Source organism: Rattus norvegicus, chromosome 1, assembly GCF_021556685.1.
Source record: "Rattus norvegicus strain SHRSP/BbbUtx chromosome 1, alternate assembly SHRSP_T2T, whole genome shotgun sequence".
NCBI classification, from domain to species: Eukaryota; Metazoa; Chordata; class Mammalia; order Rodentia; family Muridae; genus Rattus; species Rattus norvegicus.
In genome coordinates, this window is record NC_141534.1 from 164,406,571 (window position 1) to 164,433,252 (window position 26,682).

The 26,682-nt window shown below is 44.8% G+C and overlaps 1 protein-coding gene across 1 annotated transcript in view; it reads left to right on the forward strand.

The window, feature by feature from the left end:
- Positions 1–24,731, forward strand: part of Ints4 (integrator complex subunit 4) — a 63,734-nt gene extending 39,003 nt beyond the window's left edge. The window contains 10 exon segments of the mRNA NM_001191629.1: positions 471–604; positions 1,900–2,057; positions 9,823–9,916; positions 12,305–12,385; positions 13,482–13,612; positions 13,931–13,990; positions 16,142–16,301; positions 16,526–16,669; positions 20,871–20,991; positions 24,361–24,731. Coding sequence (NP_001178558.1) covers positions 471–604; positions 1,900–2,057; positions 9,823–9,916; positions 12,305–12,385; positions 13,482–13,612; positions 13,931–13,990; positions 16,142–16,301; positions 16,526–16,669; positions 20,871–20,991; positions 24,361–24,539 — 1,262 coding nt within the window. The 3' untranslated portion in view covers positions 24,540–24,731.
- Positions 24,732–26,682: the final 1,951 nt, after the last annotated feature.

The window sequence follows — 26,682 nt, forward strand, 5'->3', positions numbered from 1 at the left end:
CACACTCCCTAGGTTCCTTTGCTCCACATGCAGATCCAGATGCAGCCTGAGTTTTAGGATCATTATTCAAACATAATCATCCAAACATGTGAAAAAAGGAGACCGTTGCACTCTCCCTTAGTCCTGTTTACCCTCACAGTGTGCTGGGTTTGTTTATCAGTTTAGACAGGGTATTATGCCCTCTTTGGCCTTGAGCCTGATTTCCTGGATGAGTGCTATTACCTGAAGTTACAGGCCTGCCCCAGTGTGTGATGTGGGATGCCCCAATTCTGAGGATTGCACCCAGGGCTGCTGACATGTCAGACAGGCGCTCAACAACTGGGCTGCAGCCCTGATTTTGCAGTGTTGTGATTATTGGCAAATTGTGCTTCTTTAATGGGAACTTTGGAAACGGGAAGTGAGATGACAGGTTATATAGGCAAACCTTAATCTTTCATATTCCAAGTTCACTTAACCCACTTACGTACCAGACATTGCAGTTTTAGTTCTTATCTTCAACGCTGCTAAAACCTGTCCTACAATGCCAGCACTGTTCTCAGATCACACCCTCCGGCACTATGCCTACCTCCGAGACAGCCTTTCTCACCTTGTTCCTGCCTTGAGGGTATGTTGAAAGCAGGTTGGTTGGCTATCTGTAGTGCCCTGTGGTTTATCAAATAGCACTCTAAGCAGACTGTATAGTCTGTGGAAATCCATCTATCCACTCATTCTTTTTTATCTTGAGCTTTGTTATTCTATACTTCTAAGATTTTTATTTTGAGACAAGATCTTACCGTGTAGTCTAGGCTGACCTTGAACTTGCAGTTCTTTTGCCTCAGTCTCTGCAGTACTCGTTGTGCTGTTGTGCTTGACTTCCTGTGCTCCAGCTTCTGTGGTCATGTCCCCCCCAACCATGCTCCTCCTTCCCACCCTCTCTCCCACCCCCCCTCCCTCTCTCCCTTCTTCTCTTCTTTACCTCTCTCTCTTGTCTTTAGACTGAATATATAACCAAGGACACCTGCCTATCAATTTGTATGAGTGTGTCTGATTCTTAATTATATAATGTTAGATAAGAAAAAAATCTTTAGCACTAGATTACTAAGGGTAAACTTGTGATATTATCTTTACAGTTATTAGTTTGTGTATGTGTGTAGAGGAGCACGCATGTGCTGTGACATACATACAGATGGAGGTCAGCTAATGGGAGTCAGTCCTCTACTATGTGATTGTGTCTGAGTATGTGGGATTGTGATGCCAAGCTATGTACATATCACAGGTCAGAAGACATGTTTTGGGAGTTGCCTCTCTCCCACCATTTAGGTCTCAGGGACAAATTCAAGTCCTCAGGCTTGGTGAGTTTCTTTACTCGCTGAGTCATCTCACTGACCCTCCATCTCTTTCTTAAATAGTAACTTCTTCCAACTATTAAAATAGAAATTACATTACCCTCATATAAAACATTTTATAGCATGCTTCCTAAAATTATTTGGGAATAAATTTATCAATCTCTCATTAAATAAAACAGAAGTCTTAAAAATAAAATATAACACTCAGATTAACTCTTGGTTCTATTTCTATGCTTAGCAACTGAGATACAATATATTCTCTTTTTTTCCTACCATATTTTTGGGTGGGTCATGTTAGCATTCTCATTTATATTTGTGCCTGCCTTCCTAGCCTTTTTCCCCTCCCCCGACCATCCATGTCTCTGCTCTCTTGCTCTCTCTCTCTCGCTCTCTCTCTCTCTCTCTCTGTGTGTGTGTGTGTGTGTGTGTGTGTGTGTGTGTGTGTGTGTGTGTGTGTCTATGTGAGAGAGGAGAGAGAGACGGACAGAGAGAGAGAGAGAGAGAGAGAGAGAGAGAGAGAGCCCATAAATTGAGCCACAGAATTTGCTGATACCGATGTTCACTCTTTTCTTAGTTACCAGGGAGAAAATTGGTGTCCTCCGCTGTCCCCTCTAACATCACCCCCCATGAAGATCCTTCCCAGCAGTTCCTGCAGCAGAGCCTTGAACGGGTGTACAGTGTTCAGCACCTGGACCCTCAGGGAGCCCAGGAGCTGCTGGAATTCACCATCAGGTAAGCAGTGTGGCTACTTCCTCTGAGAGCTAGCACTCTCATGCTCAGCCTGATTGCTTTGAATTCCTCTAGTTTCTGATTGTTAGCCTTTACTCTTGGGATTGTAGTGGGTTATTGTTTTCTAATGCTGTTTGCATTCATGAGTCAAAGAGTAGTGCAAATAGCAATAGTTACAACAGCACAGGCCTTTAGTCCCAGCACTTGGGAGGCAGAGGCAGGTGGATCTCTGAGTTCAAGGCCAGCCTGGTTTACAGAGCAAGTTCAAGGATACACAGAGAACCCTGGGGGTGGGAACAGAAAGAAAGAATTACAAAGACACTTTAATTCCCTTTCTTATGTATTAGTTAGCTGAGTGACAGAAGTGCAGAGGAAGGACGGTTTAGGAAGACAGCCTAGGAAGACAGCAGGTTCACCTCCCTAGTCTCACAGGGCTGAGCCAGCATGGGCCCATGCTCATTTTCCCTGCGTCTGTCTTCCGCTGCCTGTGCTCTCTCTGCCCTGCAGTCCCATGATCCCTATTTCTGGTCTACTTTTCCCTGTGTGGAGAAGAAAAGGCCCTCATTCTGCATCTCATACTTTGAAAGACAGGTTTCAAAAGGTGTATCTTCCAGGTTTTTATAATATTGACAGGATAGCCACATGATTCTCTGTCTAACCAGGGAGCCAGGGTCGGTGATCTGTATTGTGGGTGACTAGTGTCTGGGCAATTATGGCTCTATGAGGAAGATGCTCTGCTGAACAGCATGGAATGGACCATGCTGTCCAGCCAACCTTTTACAGCTAGTGGACTGCCACTTTTGTATGCTATGGGCCAGCCATGGCTCTGGGAGCCAGGGCTCCACTGCTCTTGGTAGCTATGTGAAGTGGGCTTCTGCTCTGTTTCTCTTTTCTTCTTCTCTGTGATAGTGTGTAGTTTTGGAGGCCACTAAAAGCCTTCTGGCCCCAAGCCCAGGAAAATAAGCTTTGATTCCTGATTCATTCCCATCTAATTAAGCATTTAGGGCTTGTCCTTGACAGTTTATTCTGTTGGCACTAAAGCAAATGCAGAATGCATAAAACAGGCCAGCTTGTTTAGCTTCTTTAGCTGTGGTACTGTTGGTAGGTCTCGGTAAACACCTGCTGGGTTGTGTTGGTCCTCATGAGCTAGTGTTTTATCTTTTTCTTTTACATTTTATTTAGTATGTTTCTCTGTGCACACACATGCATGCTACCTACATCCCCCCTGTAGAAATAAAAGCACAATATGCAGGAATTGGTTCTTTCTTTCCACTCTGTGGGTCCTGGGGATTGAACTCAAGTCATCTGGCAATTGTCCTTTTAGGCTTTGAGCTGGCAAGACCTTTGTTCTAGTGCCCTGGGCATTATGTTTCTGGCTTGAGTGCATTTGAAGGCGCATAATCAAAACAGTGGGGATACATGGGAAAGGAAGCAGTGGAGCAGCAGCTACTGAGCGAGGCTCACTCTGCTTTATAGACATTGCTGGATGTGTCAGGACCAGACTGTGAATGGAGCTCTGTCTGACTTCCAAGTTCCTGTTGTGGGATATGCAGTGGTGTCATGTAGAGATTAGAGCAGATGATCCTGTGGTTTGGCCTGATGGAGATGTCACGGTTGGCAAGGGGCTTGCAATAGGACCTGAACTCAAAGCCCAGAACCACATAGCAATGCTGGGTGTTGCCTGTAAGCCCAGTGTTGATGAGGTGAACGGATCAGATCCCTAGGTCTTGTTGGTCAGCCAGTTGAACCTTACTGGTGAGCTCCAGACCAAAGACAGGCTGTCAACAGAGCTGGATGGTGCCGAGGATAACTGACTCCCAAGGTGGTCCTCTGGCCAGTGTGCATGTGCATATACACAAACGTGTGTGTGTATACATGAAAAAATGATGATCCCTAAAATTCCTCAAAAATTACTTTTTTTGAGACAGAGTGTCTCTACATTGTCCTGACTGTCCTACAACTTACTTTGTAGATCAGGTTGGCCTTGAACTCACAGAGATCTACCAGTCTGCATCCCAAGTTCTAGAATTAAAGGCGTACGCCACCACACTCAGCTTCAAAAATGACCATTTTTATAGTTGTTAAAAAGTGTTGGTTGGAGCTTTATGTACAGAATATTCTCTGAATACACCCACGGCCACACATTCATTGCTAACTCCCCATTGTCATATCGTACCAGCAACATTTAGACTTTACCAGGCTCTCATCTGTGGGAATTCTGACAGTTCAGTAAGAGCTCAGGGAAGTTTTATTTTTGTTTTATTTTTATTTTATTTTATATGAGCTTTACATAGATACTTTGCCTTCATCGCTGTGTCCCTTATAGGGATTCAGAAATGCTTGTTACAAAGAATAATTGTGACAACTTAAGCAAGAATGATGGTCTGACTAAGTGGTTCTCAGGCTGTAGGTCATGACCCCTTTAGGGTCAAATGACCCTTTCACAGGGGTTACCTAAGACTGTGGAAACCACAGGAATTTACATTGTGGTTCATAACAGTAGCAAAACTACAGATATGAAGTAGCAATAGCAGTGAAAATTATTTTATGGTTGGGGCCACCAGAGCTGTATTGAAGGGCAGCTTTAGGGGGGTCAAGAACCACTGCTCTAAGTGGTGAAGGAAGAATGAGGAGTTAGCTAAGTGAAGGAGGAAAGGAGCTTATCACAGACTAGGGATAGCAGAGAAGGACTACAGCTTGGTCCCTCTCGCCTCCTGTTGAACTAACATTTGTCCAAAGTTAAAGCTTCTAGCATAATTAGATGTGAAGGACTGGCTCACATTCAACCTACGATCCATACCTAGAACCTACAAGGGAAGAGAGCATAGACTCCAAAACGTGCTCTCATCTCTACACGTGTGTTCTGTTTCGACATATGTGTTGACCCATGCCAACAGAGACAAAAAATAATAAAAATAATAAATAAATGTAAACCAATTAAAAATTAACAAATTTGGGCTATTTTGTTAAAGATTTCTTTTTTGTTTTTTCTTTTTTTTTTTTTTTTTTCCCGGAGCTGAGGGCCTTGTGCTAGCTAGGCAAGCACTCTACCACTGAGCTAAATCCCCAACCCCTTGGGCTATTTTGTAAATCATGCTTTTTACCTTTTTAAAATTACAATATATTTGTACTTTCTTTTGTTTGTTTGTTTCATTTTTCAGTTTGAGACAAGGTTTCATGTGGCTGAGAATGGTCTCACACTTTCTGTGGGAGGAGGCTGCACCCAAATTCCAATCTTCCTGCCTCTGTCTTCCAAGTGTACACCCCACACTAGCTTGCTTGCTTTATTTGTTTGTTTGTTTGTTTGAGACAGGGTTTCTCTGTGTAATCCTGGCTCTTCTGAAAATAGCTTTGTAGACCAGGCTAACCTCAAACTCAGAGATCCACCTGCCTCTAACTCCTGAGTTCTGTGATTAAAGGCATGTGCCACCCTGCCTGGCTTAGCTTTAATATTTCAAAAATGCTGTTTGTTGGCTTTATGGACCAAGGATCATTGATATGTGTTTCTGAGGGGGGCATTTTTGTCCTGCCAAATCACATTGTAGAAGTAGAGTTCAATATATCTGGTTTTTGGTTTGGTTTGTTTCATTAATATTTTATATATTTCTCAAATAAAAAAAGCAAATAAACAAATTGGGAATTATATGATAATGGTTAAAGAAAAGGGTTTTAGAATCAGACAGGCCTGGCTTTGTGTCCTGGTTTTGCCATTTTTAATTCTGTGACCTTGTGCAAACCAGGTAATGTTGGTCTTTGGTTTCATGCTTTCTGAGACAGATTAACTGCAATTCATGTTGTGAGGATTAATGGACTCAAGTAAGGAAATACCTAGCAACAGTACAGCTGCACACAGGAGGTGCTCTTTGTACCTTTCACTGTAAAGAGCTCACAGTCTGACAGTAGTGTCTAGACTAAGGCTCCCTGACAAAAAGAGGACAGGAGGACACACACTGGAACATAGACGACTTCACCATGGCTAGCAGTTTCCATTTGTGCCTGTCAGTAGTTGAGGTCTCTCACAGCTAATTGGGCAGGGCTGTGACTTGTTCTGAGAAACTGAGAACCATTGCTACACTCCAGGGGTAGTGGACTAACATGAGACCTGCAAGCACACAGTGCATGGTCAGCTTGGCAGTGTTCTTTTAATAGTAACAGAGGGCAGAATCTTGCCGACAGTAATTGCTTAGCAGTAGACGGAGTCTGCCCTTCTCTTGAAAGAGATGTATTGGAGAAGTGAACTGCAGAGACTCGCTGGCCAGCAGAATTGTAGTTCATAGACGTGGATAAGCCAGGGTCTCTCCTTTTGTGTGGTTGGGCTCCTCAGGACAGAGCAGGCCACTCAAACACATGACATGATATTATCCATAGATGTCCATGTCTTCAGTCACTGGCTGTCTTTGTTCTGGGCTTGCATGTGGGCACCTCCTTCCTACGTTAATCATCGTGCTGCGCATGCTGAGCATGAGATTAAAGTGAGGCACTCCTTCAATGGACAACTTTGTCCGGGCTACAAGTAATCTGGTATGCCTGAAATGACTTCTCAAGTGATCCAAGCTTTCTGCTTTTCTATGAAATTTTATGTATAGACTTTTTATGTTGCCATTGAAAAATAATGAGGCAGGGGCTCAGTAGGTGAACTGCTTTCTGAGCAGGACCAGAGTTCGGGTCATCAGTGCCCACATTTAAGAAAAGATGGGAGTGCAGGGCATGTGCCTGTAGTCCTGCTCTTGTCAGTAGGTGAGCTCCAGGCACTGTGAGGGCCACGACAGAGGAAGACATCTTGGCCTCTGGCCTCCTTAGGATGACATGTACTAGTTAACTTAATTGGATCCAACTCATTACCTAGAGATGGGTTTGAGTGTGTGTTCTCTGAAACAGAGTCAGAGCTCAGCTAGTAATAAAGTGGAAAATGGCTAAGGTTTTGTGTGTGTGTGTGTGTGTGTGTGTGTGTGTGTGTGTGTGTGTCTGTCTGTCTGTCTGTCTGTGTGTGTTTGTGTATGTGTGTGTGTGTCTGTCTGTCTGTGTCTGTCTATGTGTGTGTATGTGTGTGTATCATATTTTATCTTACATATGTGTGTTTGCCTGCGTGTGTATCTTGTGTTTGGTGCCTTGTGGAGGTGACAAGATGTTGGGTTCTGGGTCTGCAGTTAAGGATAGTTGTGAGCTGCCGCCATGTGGGTGCTGAGGATCAAACTGGATCCTCTGCAAGAGCAGCAAATGCTTTTCCCCACGGAACCAGCTCTCCAATATTTTTTACTCATAGAACTTTGAAAATACTTATACGCTTTTAAGAGGTTCTCTCTCTATAGCCTTGGCTGTTCTAGATTTCACTACGTAGACCAGGCAGAGATCCACCTGCCTCTTTCTCCCAAGTGCTGGGATTAAAGGTGTGCACCACTACAAGTAGCATTATCAATTTTCTTTTACAATCTTTATTGACTTTTTTTTCCTCCAGAAGTCATGTTTGGTTGAATCCTAGGTCTCTGGGCTGTCCTGCTTCTGGCTCCTGGCAGTCTAGGCAGTGTCATTTGTGGGTTCCCTCTCGTGGCCTGGGCCTCAAGTTGGGCCAGAAAATGATTGTGCACTCCCACAGGTTCTGTGCCACCATTGCTCAGCACATCTTGAAGACAGGAGAGGTTGTAGGTTGAAGGTTTTATGGCTGGGTTACGTCCTACTCCAGTGCTGGGAGCCTTGGCTGGTTGAAGAAGACAGTCAGTCCAGGCTCCATACCCTCCAGTCCTAGGAGCCTTCGCTCAGGTCACTCTTACAGAGTCCAGGGAGCTTCCAGTGCACGGTGTTTCTATGTTGCCCCTAAATACCCCCAATTCCAGTCTTCCCTCCCAGTACTCTCTTCCTCTGTCCTTCTCACCCCACACCCTCCCTCACCTGATCCTCCTGTTCCCATCCCCACCAGCCCTCAGTCTTCCCATAAAATCTATTCTATTTCTTCTTACCAGAGAGACCCATATGTTCCCCCGGGATCCCTCCTAGTTACTTAGCCTCTCTGGGTCTGTGGATTGTAGCATTGTTATCCTTACTTAACAGCTAATGTCTCCTTACAAGTGAGTACGTCTGGGATATCTCACTCAGGATGGTCTTTAGTAGTTGAATCCAGTTGCCTCTAAATTTCATGATGTCATTGTTTTTAACAGCTGAGTAATGCTTCATTGTGTAAATGTACCACATTTTCTTTATTCATTCTTTGGTTGAGGAACATCTGGGTTCTTTATACATTCTGGCTACTATGAATAAAGCCACAATAAGCATGGCTAGGCAAGTGTCCTTGTGGTAGGATGAAGCGTACTTTGGGCATATCCCAAAGAGTAATATAGCTGAGTCTTGAGGTAAATTGATTCCTAATTTTCTTTTTTTCTTTTTCTTTTTTTCTATTCTTTTCTTTTTTTCGGAGCTGGGGACCAAACCCAGGGCCTTGCACTTGCTATGCAAGTGCTCTACCACTGAGCTAAATCCCCAACCCGATTCCTAATTTTCTAAGGAACCGCCATATTGATTTCCATAATAGCTCTACAAGTTTGCACTCCCACCAACACTGGAGGTGTTTTCCTTGCTCTGCATCTGCCAGCATGAGCTGTCACTGTGGTTTTGGTCTTAGCCATTCTGATGGGTCTAAGATGGGATCTCAGGGTCATTCTGACTTGCATTTCCCTGGTGGATAAGGATGTTAAACATTTCTTTAAGTGTTCTCAGCCATTTGAGATTCCATTTTGTTTTTTAATAGATATAAAGTATTTTATTGGCTGCACCATAATTCACTTAGCAATATTTATCTTATGGATCTTTAGTTAGTCACTGTGTTTTTACATAATAGTCTTCATAGCAATGAATGTTATAGGGCATAAATCATTTCTGTTGATTGTTTCCTGAAGGATTGTTTCCCAGCATAAAACTTTTGATGAAAAAAAATATGACTTTATAACAATAGTTGTAGGCACACATTTTTTGCAACCTACTTTTAATAAGTGTTTAACCTCTCTAGCCCACCACCTAGCAGAGTGAAAGAAAAGTTATTACGATAATGGGGAAGTAGACTCATCCAGCAATAGCTCTTTGGGGGCAAGCTCTGTCCTCTTTGGCAGCAGCTGCAGAGCAGTACTCTAAGCAGGCAGATACCACACACAAACCAGCAGTCGTAAGTCAATCCTGAAAAACCACAAGGCAACCTGCCTAAGGTGAGGCCTTGGAGCAGCGAGCTGCACCACAGGAACCTCACAGGCAGTTCTTGGGCGAGTTTCTGTCTGGCATCTCCTCTAGTGGACATCAGTGGTGCTAAGAGGAACCAATGCGTGAGTGTTGTTAGGGTAGAATATCAAGGCGGAGCAATCCAAACCAATGCTCAGAGCTTCTCTCCAACTGCCTGGGGCTATGTTTATGCTCCTTCCTCACGGGTCCTTTCAATGGACCCGTTATATCAAAACCCGTTATATCAAAGCATCATTTGACATAACTGACTTTCCAAAGAAACCACAAGTTCCACTTCAAGTAGTTGTGTTTTACAAGTGAGTGTGTAAGAGTAAACTGCTTTTTAAAAATTTACAGGAGGGTCTGGGAGAGATATGTGGCCTAGTTTCAGTATAGCCACTCCAGTATTGGTATTATCACCTGTTACTTGGGCCCGTTACAGCTATAAAATGGTTAAACAGTTGTGACTTGACCTTTACATAATTTGTGACTTTATCTTCCTGCTTTCTCTCACCTGAGTTGGTTTGCTTTTGTGTGTGTTTGTTTTCTGGTTTTGTTTTTATTGTAGAGATCTGCAAAGACTTGGAGAACTTCAGTCTGAATTGGCGGGGGTAGCTGACTTCTCCGCCACCTATCTTCAGTGTCAACTGCTCCTCATTAAGGTTTGTTTGGATCAGTGTGTGTATGATTTTTGATGCTAAGAATGAACTTAAATTGATCCAGCAGTGTTTGAGACCCTAAGTAGAAAAACTTATTCTGTGAAACCATCAACAATGGGAAAATCACACATCTACAGGACGTTGTATTCTATTTAAATAAATGTTAACTCATATAGTATGTTAGGCTTTCTCTTGCTGTGATGAAACACCCAACCAAAACCAACTTGAGGAGGAAAGGGTTTGTTTAGCTTACTCTTCCATATCTCTACTCATCACTGCAGGAAGTCAGGGCAGGAACTTTGAGACAGGAGCAGATACCGAGGCATGGAGGTATTTTCTCAAGGTTCCTTCCTCTCAGATGACTTTAGCTTGTGTCAAGTTAACATAAAACTATCCAGCATATATATGAATTTTTTATTTTAGAATTCTTTCATCATTATCAAATTAGAATGTGGTAGTACACACCTTTAATCCCAGCACTTGGGAGGCAGAGGCAAATGGATCTCTGAATTCAAGACCCATCTGGTTTACAGAGTGAGTTTCAGGACAGCCAGAGCTACACAGAGAAGCCCTGTCTTGAGAAATCAAAGCCAAACAAAAAACCAAATTAGAGTAGGTTTTAATTTTAGAATCCTAAGGTTGAAGCAAGGGATCTTTACTTCATTGGTAGAATGCCTGCTTAGTCTTCCGAGGCCACTGTGGAACGGAAACAGCAGGGCTATACGTTTATGGCCAGGCTAGACACCTTAGTGAGACTGCCTTCAGACTGAAGACAACTGCTGATGCAGCTGAGTGGGAGACCATTTGCCTAGCTTGTGTGAGGGCAGGGTTGCTGGCATGAGACCCTGGCTCACTGAAAAAGAAAAACGAAGTCTGCACAATATGAGAGGGGAATAAGAAGACATTGCTCAACTATGCTGATTCCTTACTCAGTCTGGAAGCTGGGCTATGAGTGTGTTTATAATAGGGAGGAACTGAATAAATTGTGGCATCTACTCAACCCTTAGGCCTATGGTGGTAATGGTCTGTGTGGAGAATCACACCACCATGTAACAAAACCAGTGTACTATTATGTACTCCAAAAAAGATACAAAAGCATTCTACTCCAACAACAATCTGTGTGAAGGCTTTATGTTGGAAGTGATAGGAAGTATGCATTCACCTGTCGTGACGTAGAGTAAGGTGGAAAGGCCCGGTTAGTAGGTATGGGTTTAACTTACTTAAAGCACTGCTTGTACTGCCTGTTTGCCAAGCATGACTTCACTTGCAACCTGGAACAGAATGACCTGGAGAAATATCTAAAACAACTGGTTGTTGCCCTTAACAACCTGGTGATTGCCACTTATGCCTTCTGTAAAATCTTGCTTACCTGCCCAGCTTGGAGTTTTTAGAAAATAAAATGAAAATACCCAGTGGGCTTGGCATCGAGGCCTCTCAGGACCTATCTGGCTTCAGCCCACTGATAACATCTCCCTCCTGCTCTCACGGGTGACGGGGTGCTTATTCACGAGATTCCTGCAAGAGTCACACTAGTAATTTAAAACATACTGGCCCAGCACTTGTTCTTCCAGAGAAGCCAAGTTCAATTCCCAGCACCCACAGGTGGCTCTCACCCATCTGTAGCTCCAGTTCCAGGAGCTCGATTGCTCTCTTCTGCCCTCTGAGGCATTCATGTGGTTCACAGTCAAGCAAAACTCATCACATTTGTCAAACTGCACTATGCTGGAGTCAATCGAGTAGGATAGGACAGGATAGATCATCAGGCATGATTATGCTTACTTGTAATCCTGGCTCTAGAGGGGCTGGGACACGAGAATCCTAAGTTTGAGGCCAGTTTGGGCTACATACTACATAAGGCTACCCTTTCTGAAGAAGAAAGCAAGGAAACAAAAGAGGAAAAAGAAGCTTCCCAAGAATAATCTTCCCCAGCAGAAGTGAATGAAGCTGGGTCACAGACAGAGGGGTCGGTAATAAAATCTGTAGCTGTTGGTGATAGTTTTGACTGTTGAGAAATTGAGAAAAAGGAGACCGTAGGAGAGCTGCCTGACCTGTAGTTGGGTAAGTGAGAGGGTGCATCACAGGACACTGCGCACAGGTGCAAAGAGAATGGGTCTCTGCTGCAAATGTGACAGGTCAGGGTTGCTTGGGTTGGTGCAGTGGCCCTGTGAACAGCCCCAGGGCTGACCTGCCTGCTGATTTTGGTGAGAGTTTTTAAGCACCAGCTGCCATTCTATGTCTGCTTAGGTAGCTTTATTATAACAGTAATCGTTATGGAGAGGAAACCCTAAGCGTAGTCCATTTTCACACACAGCAGGAGCACAAATCTCAGTGTGAATCGTTTTCCCAGTTTCTGACCGCTGCATCTGTCTCTTCTTTCATTTGGCTGAGTAGGCCTTGCAGGAGAAGCTGTGGAATGTGGCTGCCCCCTTGTATCTAAAGCAGAGTGATTTGGCCTCAGCAGCAGCAAAACAGGTGAGAGACTCCTCAGACAGGTCTCTGTCAGAGAATTACCCAGTCCAGAGGCTCCTATGGCCTGTCTCCAGGCTTCTGAGTTTTCAGGCTCTCGGAGAGCTAGTCAGAACTAGGCCTTGTGACTGTGCAAACACTGGGCTTTGGAGTCAGGGGACTTGGGTTCTAGTCTCAGGTCTTCTCCACCTCACGAGGTGATAAATTGAGTAAGCTATTTGAGTCTCCTGGAGTTTCTTCCTCTATAAAATGTGGCAGTTGAATTGCATGATTTCTGAGATGACTTTATTTATGTTCTAACATATTACCAGTTTGTGGGCCAGTGTGGTGGCTGGTCACAGTGCTTATTGTGTAGGACTGATAATCTGAATTCAGTTCCTGAAACTTAAAGCACCCACACTCTCACATATCACATACATAAACACACGTTTTTATTATACCATTTATATTAGTCTTTGTTTCAGATAGATTAAAACCCAATAAAGTTGTGAATCTTTCATCTAAAAATACATGTAAATTGATTTTGAGGTTGTTTAATATTTTTATTCTTTGATAATTTCATACAATGGAAGTTTTTGGTCTTTTTCTTTTTTTCTTTTTTTTTTTTTTTTTTTAATGAGACAGGGCTTTTCTATGTAGCTGTGCATGGCTGTCCTGGAACTCCCTCTGTAGACCAGGTTAGCCCCAAACTCCAAACTCACATCCATCTGCCTGCCTTAGCCTTCTGAGTGCTGGGGGTTAAAGGCATGTGCCACCACGGACAACTCATACAATGTATTTTTATATTCACTTTTCCTAAATCTACCCGTACCTCCCAATTTTGTGTGTATGTATGTGTTTTGTTTTGTTTTCGTTTTTCTTTTTTTCGGAGCTGGGGTATGTATGTGTTTTAAAAATGATCTGTTGAGTCTCGTTCGTGCTGCCTACATGGCTGTAAGCCCACCCACTGGAGTGTGGTTAGCCCACTAGGAGTCAGTCATACTCTTAAAGAAAACTGATCTTTGCTCAGAAGCCATCAGCTGTCCATAGCTCCTTAGTTAAGGATAGAAAGCCCTTTCCTGGCAGGATATTTTACTGATTGTTAATTGTCTTTTCCTTATAGATCATGGAAGAAACCTACAAAATGGAGTTTATGTATAGTGGTGTGGAAAATAAGCAGGTTGTGATCATACACCACATGAGGCTTCAGGCCAGAGCTCTGCAGCTTCTGGTAACTGCACGGACTACCCGAGGGTAAGACGTCCTGAGCTGGGCGGGTATGTGCCAGCTGTGTCCTGAGGATACGGACAGACACGCTCACAGCTCTCTAAGGCTATCGAGGAGCAAGATTTAGGGAGGTCACCTAAGAGATGCATCTGCTTGTCCGTGCTTGGGGCAGGGTAGAGCCTCAGAGACAGCACTGCCTTTGCTTCCGGCTGTTGTCTAAGAGCTCAGTTTTACGGTGTACCACGGTCACTCTCCTTGCACAGAAGCTCAGGTCTCTGCGACTTTTTGTCCTCACTCCGTAGTTCAGAGTCATAAGTTTTTTACACTTTGCTTTTTTTCCTACAGAGTTGACCCCTTATTTGGAATGTGTGAAAAATTTTTACAGGAAGTAGATTTCTTTCAGAGGTGAGTATTTTGTATCTCTTGGGATTTTTTTTTTTAATCTTGTTTATGCAAAAAATAACTGGCACCAAGCAAGGTCACATAGCTTGTGCTGCTGAGCTATTTTCCACCTGTTATCAGTGTGTCCTAATGTGGTATTCTCTTTACGATACATAAACTGTTCTGAGTCTATAAGCGTACACCTCAATAATAAAAACATCAGGAACCATTTGGATTCTGCACTTAGCTGCGCTACAGAAAAAAAAAGTTTTCAGTATTCTTGAGAAAAGATCTTGCTGTGTTGCCCAGACTGGACTTGAATTATTGATCCTCCTGCCTCAGCCTTCTGAATGGTAGGATTACAGGTATCCTAGGATGCCTGGCTTTGTTCTTTGCCCTTTTGAGGCAGGGTCTCAAGTAGTCTAGGCAAGCCTTGAACTTTCTGTATTGCTAAAGCCAGCCATGAACTACAGACCCTCCTGCCTGTACTTCCTGGGTGCTAAGACTCTTGGTGTGTATTACCATACCCAGATACTCTGTAATTTTGTAGGTGAAGAATAACAAGCCAGGGTTGGTGAAACATATTTTTAATATCAGCACTTTGGAGACAGAGGCAGGGGATCTCTGTCAACTACCAGGCTAGCCATTGCTACATAGTGGAACTCTGAGAGAGAGAGAGAGAGAGAGAGAGAGAGAGAGAGAGAGAGAGAGAGAGAGAGAGAGAGAAATGGAGAGTAGAAAGACGATTGAGCAGTTAAGAGCAGTTGCTTTTCTTTTAGTAAAACTGAGCGGTTCCCAGCACCCATATTGGGTGTTTCAGTCACCTGTAATTCCAGTTCAGGGGACTTGTTGCCCTCCTCTGGATGCTGCCAGCACTTGGACTAATGTGCATATATGTACACACAGAAACATGTGCACACATAATCAAAATATTCATAACTCTTTTTAAGTAACAATAAATACATAAATAAACGTGTCTCAAGCCAGGCACCAAAGAGCGCGCCTGTAATCCCAGCTGGATCTGGTGCTGAGGCAGAAGGTTCACTTGAGCCTATGACTTTAAGACCAGCTTGAGCAAAGCAGTGAAACTGTGTGTGTGTGTGTGTGTGTGTGTGTGTGTGTGTGTGTGTGTGTGTGTGTGTGTGTGTGTGTGTGGTGCGCGCGCGCATACAGAAGCCAGAGATGGATGGCAGATGACTTCCTCAATCACTGTCCATGTTTTTCCTGAGACAGTACCACACTGAACCTGGAAGTGATTGACTTGTCTAGGCCGTCTTGTCAGTAAGCTCCAGGGATCCTCCTGTCTTAACTCACCCAGTGTATAGATGTGAGCTGCTGCTCCCAACTTTTTAGGGTAGAACTCAGGTTCTTGTACAGTTGAAATGTTTCCTCAGCTCTGCGTGTGGTAGCCCACATCTTTAATCCCAGCATTCGGGAGGCAGAGGCTCTCAGAATTCAAGGCCATCCTGATCTACAGAGCAAGTTCCAGGGAGCCAAGGACACAGAGAAACTCTGTCTCTAACACCCTCCCCCTCAAAAAGAAAATAAAAAAGTTTCCTTAGAGTATTGATGAAATAAATTGTTTAAAATGGATACAATAGAAGAGCAGAGGGGTTGGGGAAGTAGTGGGGGTGAAGGTAGTGAGACCAAACTTGTTTTGTGCTGACGATTCTTTTTTATGGCAAGGAGCATAGTGGCAGGCAGGCAGGCAGGCAGGCAGGCAGGCAGGCAGGCAGGCAGGCAGGCAGGCAGGCAGGCAGGCAGGCAGACATCATTCGTTGGTACTGAAGCAGTACCTGAGGTCTTCACATCTTGAGACAGCCCCACAGAAAGAGCCCTGCCCCAGGGTAATGCCTCCTCCAAACAAGGCCACACCTAATTCTGGGACCAAGTATTCAGACACAGCCTAGGGGAGCATTCTTGTTTAGACTACCACAGCCGTATGACTTTAACCATCATGTTCATAGCTGCCATCATTGCCCCTGCCTTCACGAAGTTGACAAACCAGACTTTAAAAGATTCATTTACTTTATGTGATGTGTCTCTGTGTGGGTGTGTGTACCATCTGGGTCCCCAAGGAGGCCAGAAGAGGGTGGTGGAGGCCCTGGAACAGGAGACACTGGTGTTGGCAGAGTGTGGGCTCAGCCCATGGTAAGGGAGTTGCTGTGTTTGCAGGTGCTTCATTGCGGATTTGCCCCATCTTCAAGATAGCTTTGTGGACAAACTGCTTGATCTCATGCCCCGACTCATGGCTTCTAAGCCAGGAGAAGTGATCAAGATTCTGCAGACAATGCTGCGGCAAAGCACCTTCCTTCATCTTCCGCTTCCAGAGCAGGTCAGAGTCCTGCGGCCCCTCTGCAAAAGGGGAGCAGATGAGCTAGGGTCTTTCCTCTGAGTGTTTATAATTGCATGTATTAATGGGGGGGGGGGGGGTACCGCACATGTGAGGTTCCCTGGTCCCTAGGGATCAAACTGGTTATCAGCCTTGGTAGCAGGGAGCCTTTCCCACTGAGCTCTCTCACTGGCCTAAGAATCAGCATGTTTTCTTGTTGCTTGCAGATCCACAAAGCCTCGGCCACCATTATTGAGCCAGCAGGAGAGTCAGACAACCCTTTGCGGTTTACATCTGGGTTGGTGGTAGCCTTGGATGTGGATGCAACCCTGGAACATGTGCAAGACCCCCAGAACAGTGTCAAGGTCCAGGTGTGTGGGGTTTTACACTGACATTGTATATAATTTATATAATTCCCTAAGTACCAGTAAGTCTTTACTAGTGACAGGTCCCTCTGTGTTTGTATAGTATAGACTTTAGATCTAATCCTTTTACACACACACACACACACACATTGAATTCATCAAAGTGTTATAAGTTCCATTGCTTCATCAGGTGGTAGACAAACTCATAGATGGAGAGAATGGTTATTAGGATGCCTTTTTTCCAAAGTTAGATAAATAAGCTATAATCACAGGAGAAATTTGGTGAGCCCCGCACTTCCAGCCACCCCTCTTTCCTTCCCTCCCTTCATGCATGTGTGCTTTCTTCAGTGTGCATGCTAAGGGCTGGAGCTGTGGGGCAGCTGTGAGTGAAGGTCATTGCTTCGGCACACAGTCGGCACGCAGTGCAAGGTCCAAGAGAGGCAGGCTCTGTAGAGGTGCCGGCATGTGGTGCAGCCTGAAAGGATATATCAGAGCAAAACGGAATAGGAGGAGGAGGTAGGGATGAGAAACTGTGAGCACTGGCAGGACAAGTAATCAGATGGGAGATGATGGCCTGCAGTGGGCACGGCACAGCAGGCTTCCGAGACAAGGGGATGTAAGAGCGACTTTATTCACCTGATGTAATTGTCTGGGAGCTTCTAGCCTCCAAACAGTCTTAGCTAGACCTAGAATGTTTTTACCCTCTGAGACTTACTGCTGAATAAACTCACCTTTCCTTGTTCTTTCTGAACTCTGGCTGGCTGGTTCAGCTCAGCTGTAATGGCTCAAAACTCTCCACACTCCATTTCTCTCTTGGCCTCTGACTGAACTGTTCCGCTTGGCCTCAGACTCTAGCAGTCCATTCAAATCTTATGGCTGCTCCTCATTCTCTTGCTTGGTCTGTCTTCACCCGTGTCTAGCTTGTTCTCTCTCCAACCTACCCTGTAAAACTCTTCTGGTAAATCTGCTTCCTTCCTGTCTCTCTCTGCACTGCTCTCTCTTATGTTGCCTCTGTTTTCTTTCTGTTCTCATGAGAGTTGGGCAGATCCTAGTCTGTCAAATCTTTCTCTGATTCATCACTTTGTCTGCCACTAAATTATATATCAGTTTCAAACATGGGTGCTTCCTTGTACAAACTAACTTTACTTTCATTGTTTGGGATTCAATGTGTGTACTAAGGGCATGTCTCTATTCCAGCCAGAGGGATTAAAGGTGTGTGCTAAAGGCTGAGCTATACCACAGCTAGAAACAAGTAATTTTAATAATCACACAATCTCAGGGTTCACAGTGTGATCAAACATCTTGTAACAGATCATACCTATGAGAACTTCTGAGGAGTAGAAAGCTGTAACTGCTGGACTTTTTTATGTTTTAAGGTTATCCACCCTGGCTGTACTTGTTGGTTGCTTAAAAACTGATAAACAGTCCTCATTGATCCTATACCAGTTAAATCAGAATCCTGAGACTAAGCTCAGAGTTCTTTCTAAGAGCTCACAGGTAAACTTAGTGCACTGTGTAGTCTAATGCAGACTTGTTTTGTTGTGTCTCTGAAAAGTTCTCTGGGCGATTAGGCATAGACAGTTGCGGGTGGATTCTTGACAGGTCATCTGCTAAGTATCCCGAAAAGAACCCACTCTCAAGGCATCTGTGCTGCCTTCCAGGCATATACACGTCTGCATGGGATCTAGCGGGGATGCTTTCTGCCCTGTCATGAGACACATCTGTAGCAGTTTCAAAGTCCAGCTACCGTACTCAGAATACCAGAACAGAGGTGCTCAACATGCAGCTGTCACTGTGCCTCAGAGACTTCATGGAGTCTATATTCTCTGTTAAAATTATGGTGTCTTGGGGTTTTTTGTTTTGTTTCTGTTTTTGGGTTTTGTTGTTATTGTTGCTGTTTTTTTTGCATTTTTTAGTTTGTTTTGGTTTTTTGGTGGTTTAAGACAGAGGCTTTCTCTATAACCCTGATTGCCCTATGTAGACCAGCTTGGCCCAACTTCAAACTCACCTGCCTGCTCCTGCCTCCCCAGTGATGGAATTAAAGACATTTGCCACCATGCCCAACCATGTTGTCTACTTTTAAAGCAGCTTCACTGAGAAAGCTTAAGGGTTCTGCTGCTTTGTCCCTTTCTTCCTTTTTACCCTTCCTCTCCTTATATACCCTCACCCTACCTTTTAAAACAGGGTCTCATAGATCAGGCTGGCCTCCACCTTTCTCTTTGAACTTCTGATCTTACCACTTCACTCCCAGGTGCTAGCATTTCAAGCAGGGACTGCTCGGTGGGTCTAGAACCTGTGTCTCACACAGGCGAGGCAAGCACTCCACCAGCTCAGCTCTATCTGCCCTGGATATATCTCCCTATTCAGCTCCTCCTGGACACCCACACCATGATCACCGCCCAACTTCTCCTCCACCTCTTTAAAATAAGCTCTTAAAGATGACAAAGTTCTAGAAGCTACAGCTTCAGATGGGGCCAAAGCACCTAGGAGCAAAGTAAGAGAGAAGCAGCAGTAACTACTGTTTTTGCTGTTGTAACCAAATGCGCGAGGAGAACAACTTGAGAAGGAAAGGCTTGATTGAGCTCGTAGTTTCTAAGGTCTCAGCCTGCAGTTGGCTGATTTCATTGCTGTACTCCTCGGGTGAGCTGTAAGGGTGTGGCGAGGAGTGCATGGTAAGACGGAGCTGCACACCTCAGGACGTATAGCAAACTGGGAAGGAGGAAGGACTGGAGACACGGCAGGCCCTTGTTGACCTGCTTTCTCTGCCTCCCCACAAAGTACATGAAATTATGAATTTACTTTGTCTCTTGATTAATCAAAGCCCTAATGATCCAGTTACTTTCCTTAAGCCCTTACTTCTAAACATTACTTTAGGGACTAAGCTTTCAACATACAAGTGTCCATCTAGCAAGGCTGGACTTAGTGAGCAAGATTAGAATTTCTAGAACATAGAAATCTAGGTATGGCCACACATTCCTGTAACAGTCTGGGTGAGAAGGAGTGTAGGTGGGGTATTCCTGGGAAGCCACTGCCTAGTCAGGTCAGTCCTCAGGTCCAGTACCTCCTCCTGGGGTCTACTTCCTCCCCTCATACACACCCTCCCCCAGAAAGAGAGACAGAGACAGAGACAGACTGAGAGATTGAGATTTGTCAGCCCTTGGGAAGGCCTAAGGTATGTGGAGAGACCTGAATTTCAGAGGCGAAAGGACAATCTGATTTCTAGGTTTACACAGAGCTTGTCCAGTCTGGTCCTTCTGTTAGCTTTGTTTCTCTTTTGCTTGTTCCCTGTGCCCCATAGTAGACTCCACAGAGGTGACGGCTGGGAGGCCCTCACGTTGTTGTCCCATTGGTGAGAGGTGAAGACCTGGCTATTGATTTGAACAGAGTCTTCTTTGAGTACTCTGTAGAAATAGGCAGATAAATTCTTTCCTATCTGATTGAAATCCGGTTGGAGACTAGTTACAGAACATGCTTTCTCACCAGATCCTAGATGAGTACTGAGTGCTGGGCCCTGAGATGCTGCAGGGCAAAGGAGGGGAAGGGGTTTTCCAGTTAGACTCATTGTCTGCTGTCTGTTAATAGATGCACTGTTCCCATCATTTACTTACCAGACACTGCTTCTGCTAGTGTCGTGCCACCCCCACCCCGCTTTATGTTCAGATTTTTGAGAAGGTTTTTCTGTGTAGCTCTGGCTGTCCTGGAACTCTCTCTGTAAGTCATGCTGACCTTGAACTCAGAGATCTCCTGCCTCTGCCTCTCAGATACTGCCCTTTAAGAAGCAGTTTTTAGGGGTTGGGGATTTAGCTCAGTGGTAGAGCGCTTGCCTAGCAAGCGCAAGGCCCTGGGTTCGGTCCCCAGCTCCGAAAAAAAGAAAAGAAAAGAAAAAAAAAAAAAAAGAAGCAGTTTTTAGGGCTGGAGAGATGGCTCAGTGGTTAAGAGCACTGACCACTCTTTCAGAGGTCCTGAGTTCAAATCCCAGGAACCACATGGTGGCTCAAAACCATCTGTAATGGGATCTGATGCCCTCTTCTGGTGTGTCTGAAGACAGTGTACTTATATACAATAAATAAATAAATTTTTAAAAAAGAAGCAGTTTTTATATAATGGCTCCGGTCATCTTCCTGTTACTCATGTCTGGGTCACAGTAGGTGTTATCAGTTTTCTGAGCCTACCTATCTTCTGTCACCCCGTTCCTGTCATGTTGTAGGTCTTGTATCCAGATGGCCAGGCTCAGATGATCCACCCCAAGCCAGCAGACTTCCGGAATCCTGGCCCAGGGCGGCACCGTCTCCTCACGCAGGTGTATCTCTCCCACACTGCCTGGACAGGTAAGAGCCTGTGGGGCTGGGCAGGCAGGGAATATGTCCCCTCTGATCTCGGTACCTTCCCATTATGATTTGTTCTTTTGTTTGTTTGGTTGAGATAATGTGTCACTCACTATTTAGCCTCAGCTGGCCCAGGACTCTGTATGTAGACTAGGCTGACCCCTAACTCTGCCTGCCTCTGCCTCCCCAGTGCTGAGATTAAAGGCATGTGTCACCATACCCAGATTGACTTGATCTCATAAGTGAGGAATTCATAAGCTTAAACATTAGTATATTTGGACTGACTAATTTGCTGTTTGCATAAGGAGGGACCAAGCTGAGGGAAGACACTCAGGAGACTGTAATAGTGTGGAGACTCAAGGAAAGAGGTTTACCGCACACCAGGAGACTAACTGCCTATGATACAGCCTTGTTCTCGGAAATCCCTCGAATCTTCCTCTTCATATCCAAAATGAAGATAATAATTCTCAACCCATAAATTACTGAGGATTATTCTGGAAATTAAAGTTTCGTGTTTCTTAAGAAGCATTATAAATCATTTTCTCTTTGTATATGGACAGTCCAGCTTACTTCCCTGAAACAAATAAGTAACTGTCCTCATCTATGAACTGTATGGGGCTAATACGGGTGTTTATTTTTACAGACTTAGAACCAAACCTGGATAGTTAACGTCTGTGTATACACAGACAGACAGACAGACAGACAGACAGACACACACACACACACACACACACACACACATTATATATCATGTATAAGATACAATGGAGGATACAAATGCATAAGACTTTTATATTGCAAGATACAGGCCACGTTTGGTTACAGTGGTGTTCTCGAAGTCACTGGGCTAACTCAGGAAAATGACTTTTACTAGGAAAGGTAACAATGCCACCAATTTGATTTAATAAGTAGGGGAATACCTTCTAGAATTTTATACTTTCTTTTTATTTTGTGTTTTAATTTTTTTTTTCCTTCAAAACAAGGTTTCTCTGGCTGTCCTAGAATTCACTTTGTAGCTCATGCTGGCCTTGAAATCAGAGACCCACCTGCCTTTGTCTCCCGAGTGGTGGGATTTACGGCATGTGTCACCACATCCAGCTTAAGGGTATTTTGTTTGTTTATTTTAATTCTGAAAAAAAAAAACAAAAACAAAAAGGTAAAAAGCAATTGAAGGAGACACTGCTCTTGACCTCTGGCCTCTGACTCCCACCTGTGGCTATACATGCTATACATACACACGGAGTAAAGAACGCACACGGCAAACTTCAGTGTCATCAAGGTCTCCTTCTGTCAGACATGCTGGGTGCATGATGATGAAGTTTTTATGAAGAGGCGGTTAGGGAGCCCCTTCTTACTGTGATCTAGGACCTGGCTTCAGGGTACCCAGGATCTGCTTCCGAGTGTCCTTTGTTCTGTATCCTTGTAGTATCTGTTTGTACTATTTGTGTGTCTAACTTTTGCTGTCTCTCCTCTCCCTTCTTCCTGAGGCATTGGCTTCCATTGCCATCTGTTATCAGATGCTGGTATGGGGGGTGGGGCAGAGACTTTATAGGTCAGCACTATATGGAAACTTTGTAGGTCAGTACTATATGGCCTCCTCTCACTTGCCCAGGGTTTGGCTCCTTGAAAGTACTGTGACTGCCACAGGCACTTGTGATGTGCTGTCTGGGGTGGACTAGGAGTGTAAGGAAAAAGCTAATGCTGGTCTTGTCCAGGGTCCAGCCTGAGTGGGAGACCGTTCTGGTATTAGAGCAGCACTTGTGTCATTACTACATGCATGGCTGCATCAGGCCTGGTTGTGGGTGTGTATGCTACATGGTTAACGATATGAGGCTCGCTTGGTCCTCATGCTGGACTCAGTTGGCCCAGGTACTCTGGCCTTAGCTTCTTGGAGGATAGCAATCTAATCTTTGCTCTGACCCTGAGAGACCAGAAATAGAATAGGAGTCCTGGAGCCTTTGTCCTGTTTCATGTGAACCATTCAGCTCATTCTTGTTCTTTGCGGTTTTTAGCCAGACACTTTTCTTTTAGCTCTTACACCAAAGTAGGGAGCATACCCAAGCTCGTTTTGTTCTCTGCCTTGCACTTGCTGTTGGTCCTTCTGAAATCTTCCCCTCTCCTTTCTGTGGAAGCCACATGATTACCAGAAAAGACTGTGAACAGAACTCAGTTTCTTAAGGGTGGATTTGGGCAGCCACTTAGAACTGTCTGAGCTCCTGGACTTTTGTCAAGATCGTGACAGTCTTTTTTCATGGTGTGGCAGGAAAAGAATTCCTAGGGTTTTGTGCTCGGCACAGAGTGGGTATTCTATCCAGAGCCTTCCTGCACTCTCTCCTCAGTACGTTTAGACTCACTTAGAGCATGTCCACTGCAACTCAGCTGCAGCATCCAAGAACTCATAAGGGTGTTTGTTTATTCTCATTAAGCCTGCCACAGACAAACACAAAATCTGTAGTGCAACCTAATGAACGAAGCAAAAGGATTCTGATAGTTGAGGTCTATGAAGCATGTTCCTTTCCAGTGTGACTAAATTTTGCCAGTTTTTTTTTTTTTTCCGGAGCTGGGGACCGAACCCAGGGCCTTGCGCTTGCTAGGCAAGTGCTCTACCGCTGAGCTAAATCCCCAACCCCCAGAATGTTCTTTTAAAGATAGACTTGTCTGTCTGTCTGTTTGTTTGTTTATTATGAGTACACTGTAGCTGTCGTGAGACATGCAAGAAGAGGGTATCAGATCCCATTTACAGATGGTTGTGAGCCACCATGTGGTTGCTGGGATTTGAACTCAGGACCTCTGGGAGAGGAATCGGTGCTCTTAACCACTGAGCCATCTCTCCAACCCCAGAACTGTTTTCTAACTTGAAGCTTTCCTCTCCACTAAATAAGTCAGTTCCAAGATGCACACAGCCTAGAGTCTTAACATTGAACTCCCTATCTTCTAGGCTTACAGCCCCTCAAGTTCCTCTCAGGTGGTCTCACTAGCTATAGCTCGGAGCTGCAGGAAACACATAGTCAGGAGGCAGTGCAGAGAAGCATCTGCAGATGCAGGTCAGCCTCACAGGGTTCAGGCTATAAAAGTGTTTTGTGTTTGAGGGCCAAGGAAGGATGCAGACATAGGAAAAGTCCATCTTTTATATTTTGAGACAGCATCTCACTATGCAGCTCTGGCTGTCCTAGAGCTCACTGTGTAGACCAGGCTGGCCTCGAACTTACAGAGATTGTCTGCCTCTGCCTCCCTAGTGCTAGGATTAAAACTGTGTGTAACATTACCTGGCTATGTAGCCCATCCTTGATGGGACTTTATTTGCAGGTTCATTGGAATCCCTAAAAGTTACCTAGTGATAGACTATTTCTTGGTTTGTTTTTGTTTCTCCAGAACCATGCCAAGTGGAAGTGAGGCTGTTGCTGGCCTACAACTCTGGTGCACGAATTCCAAAATCTCCATGGCTGGAGGGTAGTGAGATGTCACCACAGGTGGAAACCAGCATCGAGGGCACCATCCCCTTCAGTAAGCCTGTGAAAGTCTACATAATGCCCAAGCCTGCAAGACGTTGACCCACAAGCAGCCATGGACTAGAAACCCTTTTTAGGCACCAGGGAGTCTCACCTGGAAGTGTTGTGTATGTTTAGGCTTGAAGAACATGTAACCCTTGCATACCATACACAGGACCAATCATTTCTGCATTAAAACCAGAAATCTGCTGGTTTATTTCCTCTATCCCCATAATAAAGTTGAGAAAACACCTAGCTCTTCTAGTTTCTTGTCCTTAAAAATAACCTGTAGCAGTAATAACACATGCTTAATCCTGAGATGTAAAACATATGGTCTGATTTTCCAGGCATTTCCAAAGTCCTGGTTATTCAAGCCATAGTCTTGTTTCTTGAAGTAACAAGTTTGTTTACCAGAGTCAACTCCAAAAACACTTTAGCAGCTGCATATTTATTACCAAGAGATTCTGAAGGACCTGGCCACCTGTTGCCTTCCTGAGAGACCTAATCTCAGACAATGGATGGCCCGAGAAGTGATGAGATAGCAGGACAATGAGTCATTTCATTGTGAAATAAATGCTTGCTCTTTGCCTGCCATTATTCTCAGAATCTCGTTGCCTTTAATAAAGGCATAAGAACCATATTTTGGAAAAGAAGTGTTATGGAAGATGGTTCCCAGTAGAACAAAGGAAGTCCTGTCTGGCAGCGTCTCCGCTGTACTGGAGCTGTGTAAGAGGTCCAGGTGAGACGGAAGGCTGTGCTACAGAGAGGTTAGCAGGATAGCGGGACCTGTAATGTGTACCCTACCTTGTCATTTCATGTGAACAGCATCCACATACAGCTTAGAAATTATGCCACAGCTTGGAGGCTGTAGTTAATACTCAAGCCTGTAGTGGTTTCAAAGGCTCAGGCTGTTCCACTAGAGGGGAAGTATGTGGGTTCTGGCTTGAGTGTCTCCCACATGCACATCGAAACATTGATGGAAGGTAGGCCTCACAAGGCTTGGTACAATTGTGAGAGCCTGCGTTAATTTCATTATGATAGGAATGGGTTACTTAGCAAGAACAACATTTCGGGGCTAGCCATGGTGATGCACACCTCTAATCTTAGCACTTAGGAGGCAGAGGCTGGTGGATCTCTGCGGGTCTACATAGTGAGTTCTAGGACAGCCAGAGCTATCTATTGAGACTCTAAACAACAACAACAACAACAAAACAACAACAGCAACAAAAAATCCCCCAAACCCAGCAAGGTGGTTTTGTGTGTGTGGCGGTAGCAGGGTGGCTAGGAAGAGCTGTGCATGAGGACCTGAGTTTGAATTCCTAGCACCCACATAAAGCTGGACTTGGTGTCAAATGTAACTGTAGAATGGCATTGGAGGAAGCAGGAAGATCCTGAAGCTCACTGGCCAGCCACCATAGTCGAACTGATGCCTCTAGATTCAATGAGAAGACTGTCTCAGGAGCAAGGTGGGTGGGGGTGGGGTGGTAAACCTTTAATCCCAACACTTGGTTGGGACAGCCTGGTGTACATACTGAGTTCTAGGACAATGAGGGCTACACAGTAAGAGGAAGAACCCACTGCAGTGCAGGACAGGAGGATTCGGTATATTTAAGTGCCCAAGAGCCTGCCCGCTCAGTTTGAAGGGCAGTCCTGGATTAGGTGGTCCATGTGCTCCGAGTCCCAGCCTTCCTCCTTCAAGATAGGAGGAAGGGACAGGTTCTCTTTTCTTTGTGAAGGGCAGGGCGCCCTGCAATGGGTTCGCCCAGAGAGAGGGAAGCAGGGACAGACTCACCCAGAAGCTCACGGGCAAGCTACCGTGCAACATGCAGCACAGGAGAAACGAGACCTTGCCTCAAAACAGTGAGAGAGAGAGCCAACTCCAGAAGGGTTTTGTCTGCTCTGTACACACATTGGCAAACATGTAGGCATATTCAAACCATACACTCTTATATACAATGATAAATAAATACACTTAAAATACATTTAATTTGTATGGTTGTTCTACTTGCGTGCCTGGTGCCCTCTGATCCCATGGGACTGGAGTGACAATGTGAGTCTCCATGGGGGTTAAGGTAGAGAGCAGTTGAGGACACCTGAAGTCACCGCTGGCCTCCACATACGTGCACACACTTGCACCTCCATCCACACACAAAACAGTGTGAAAATCCGTAATAGACACCAGGCAGGACTCATGAACCAAACAAAT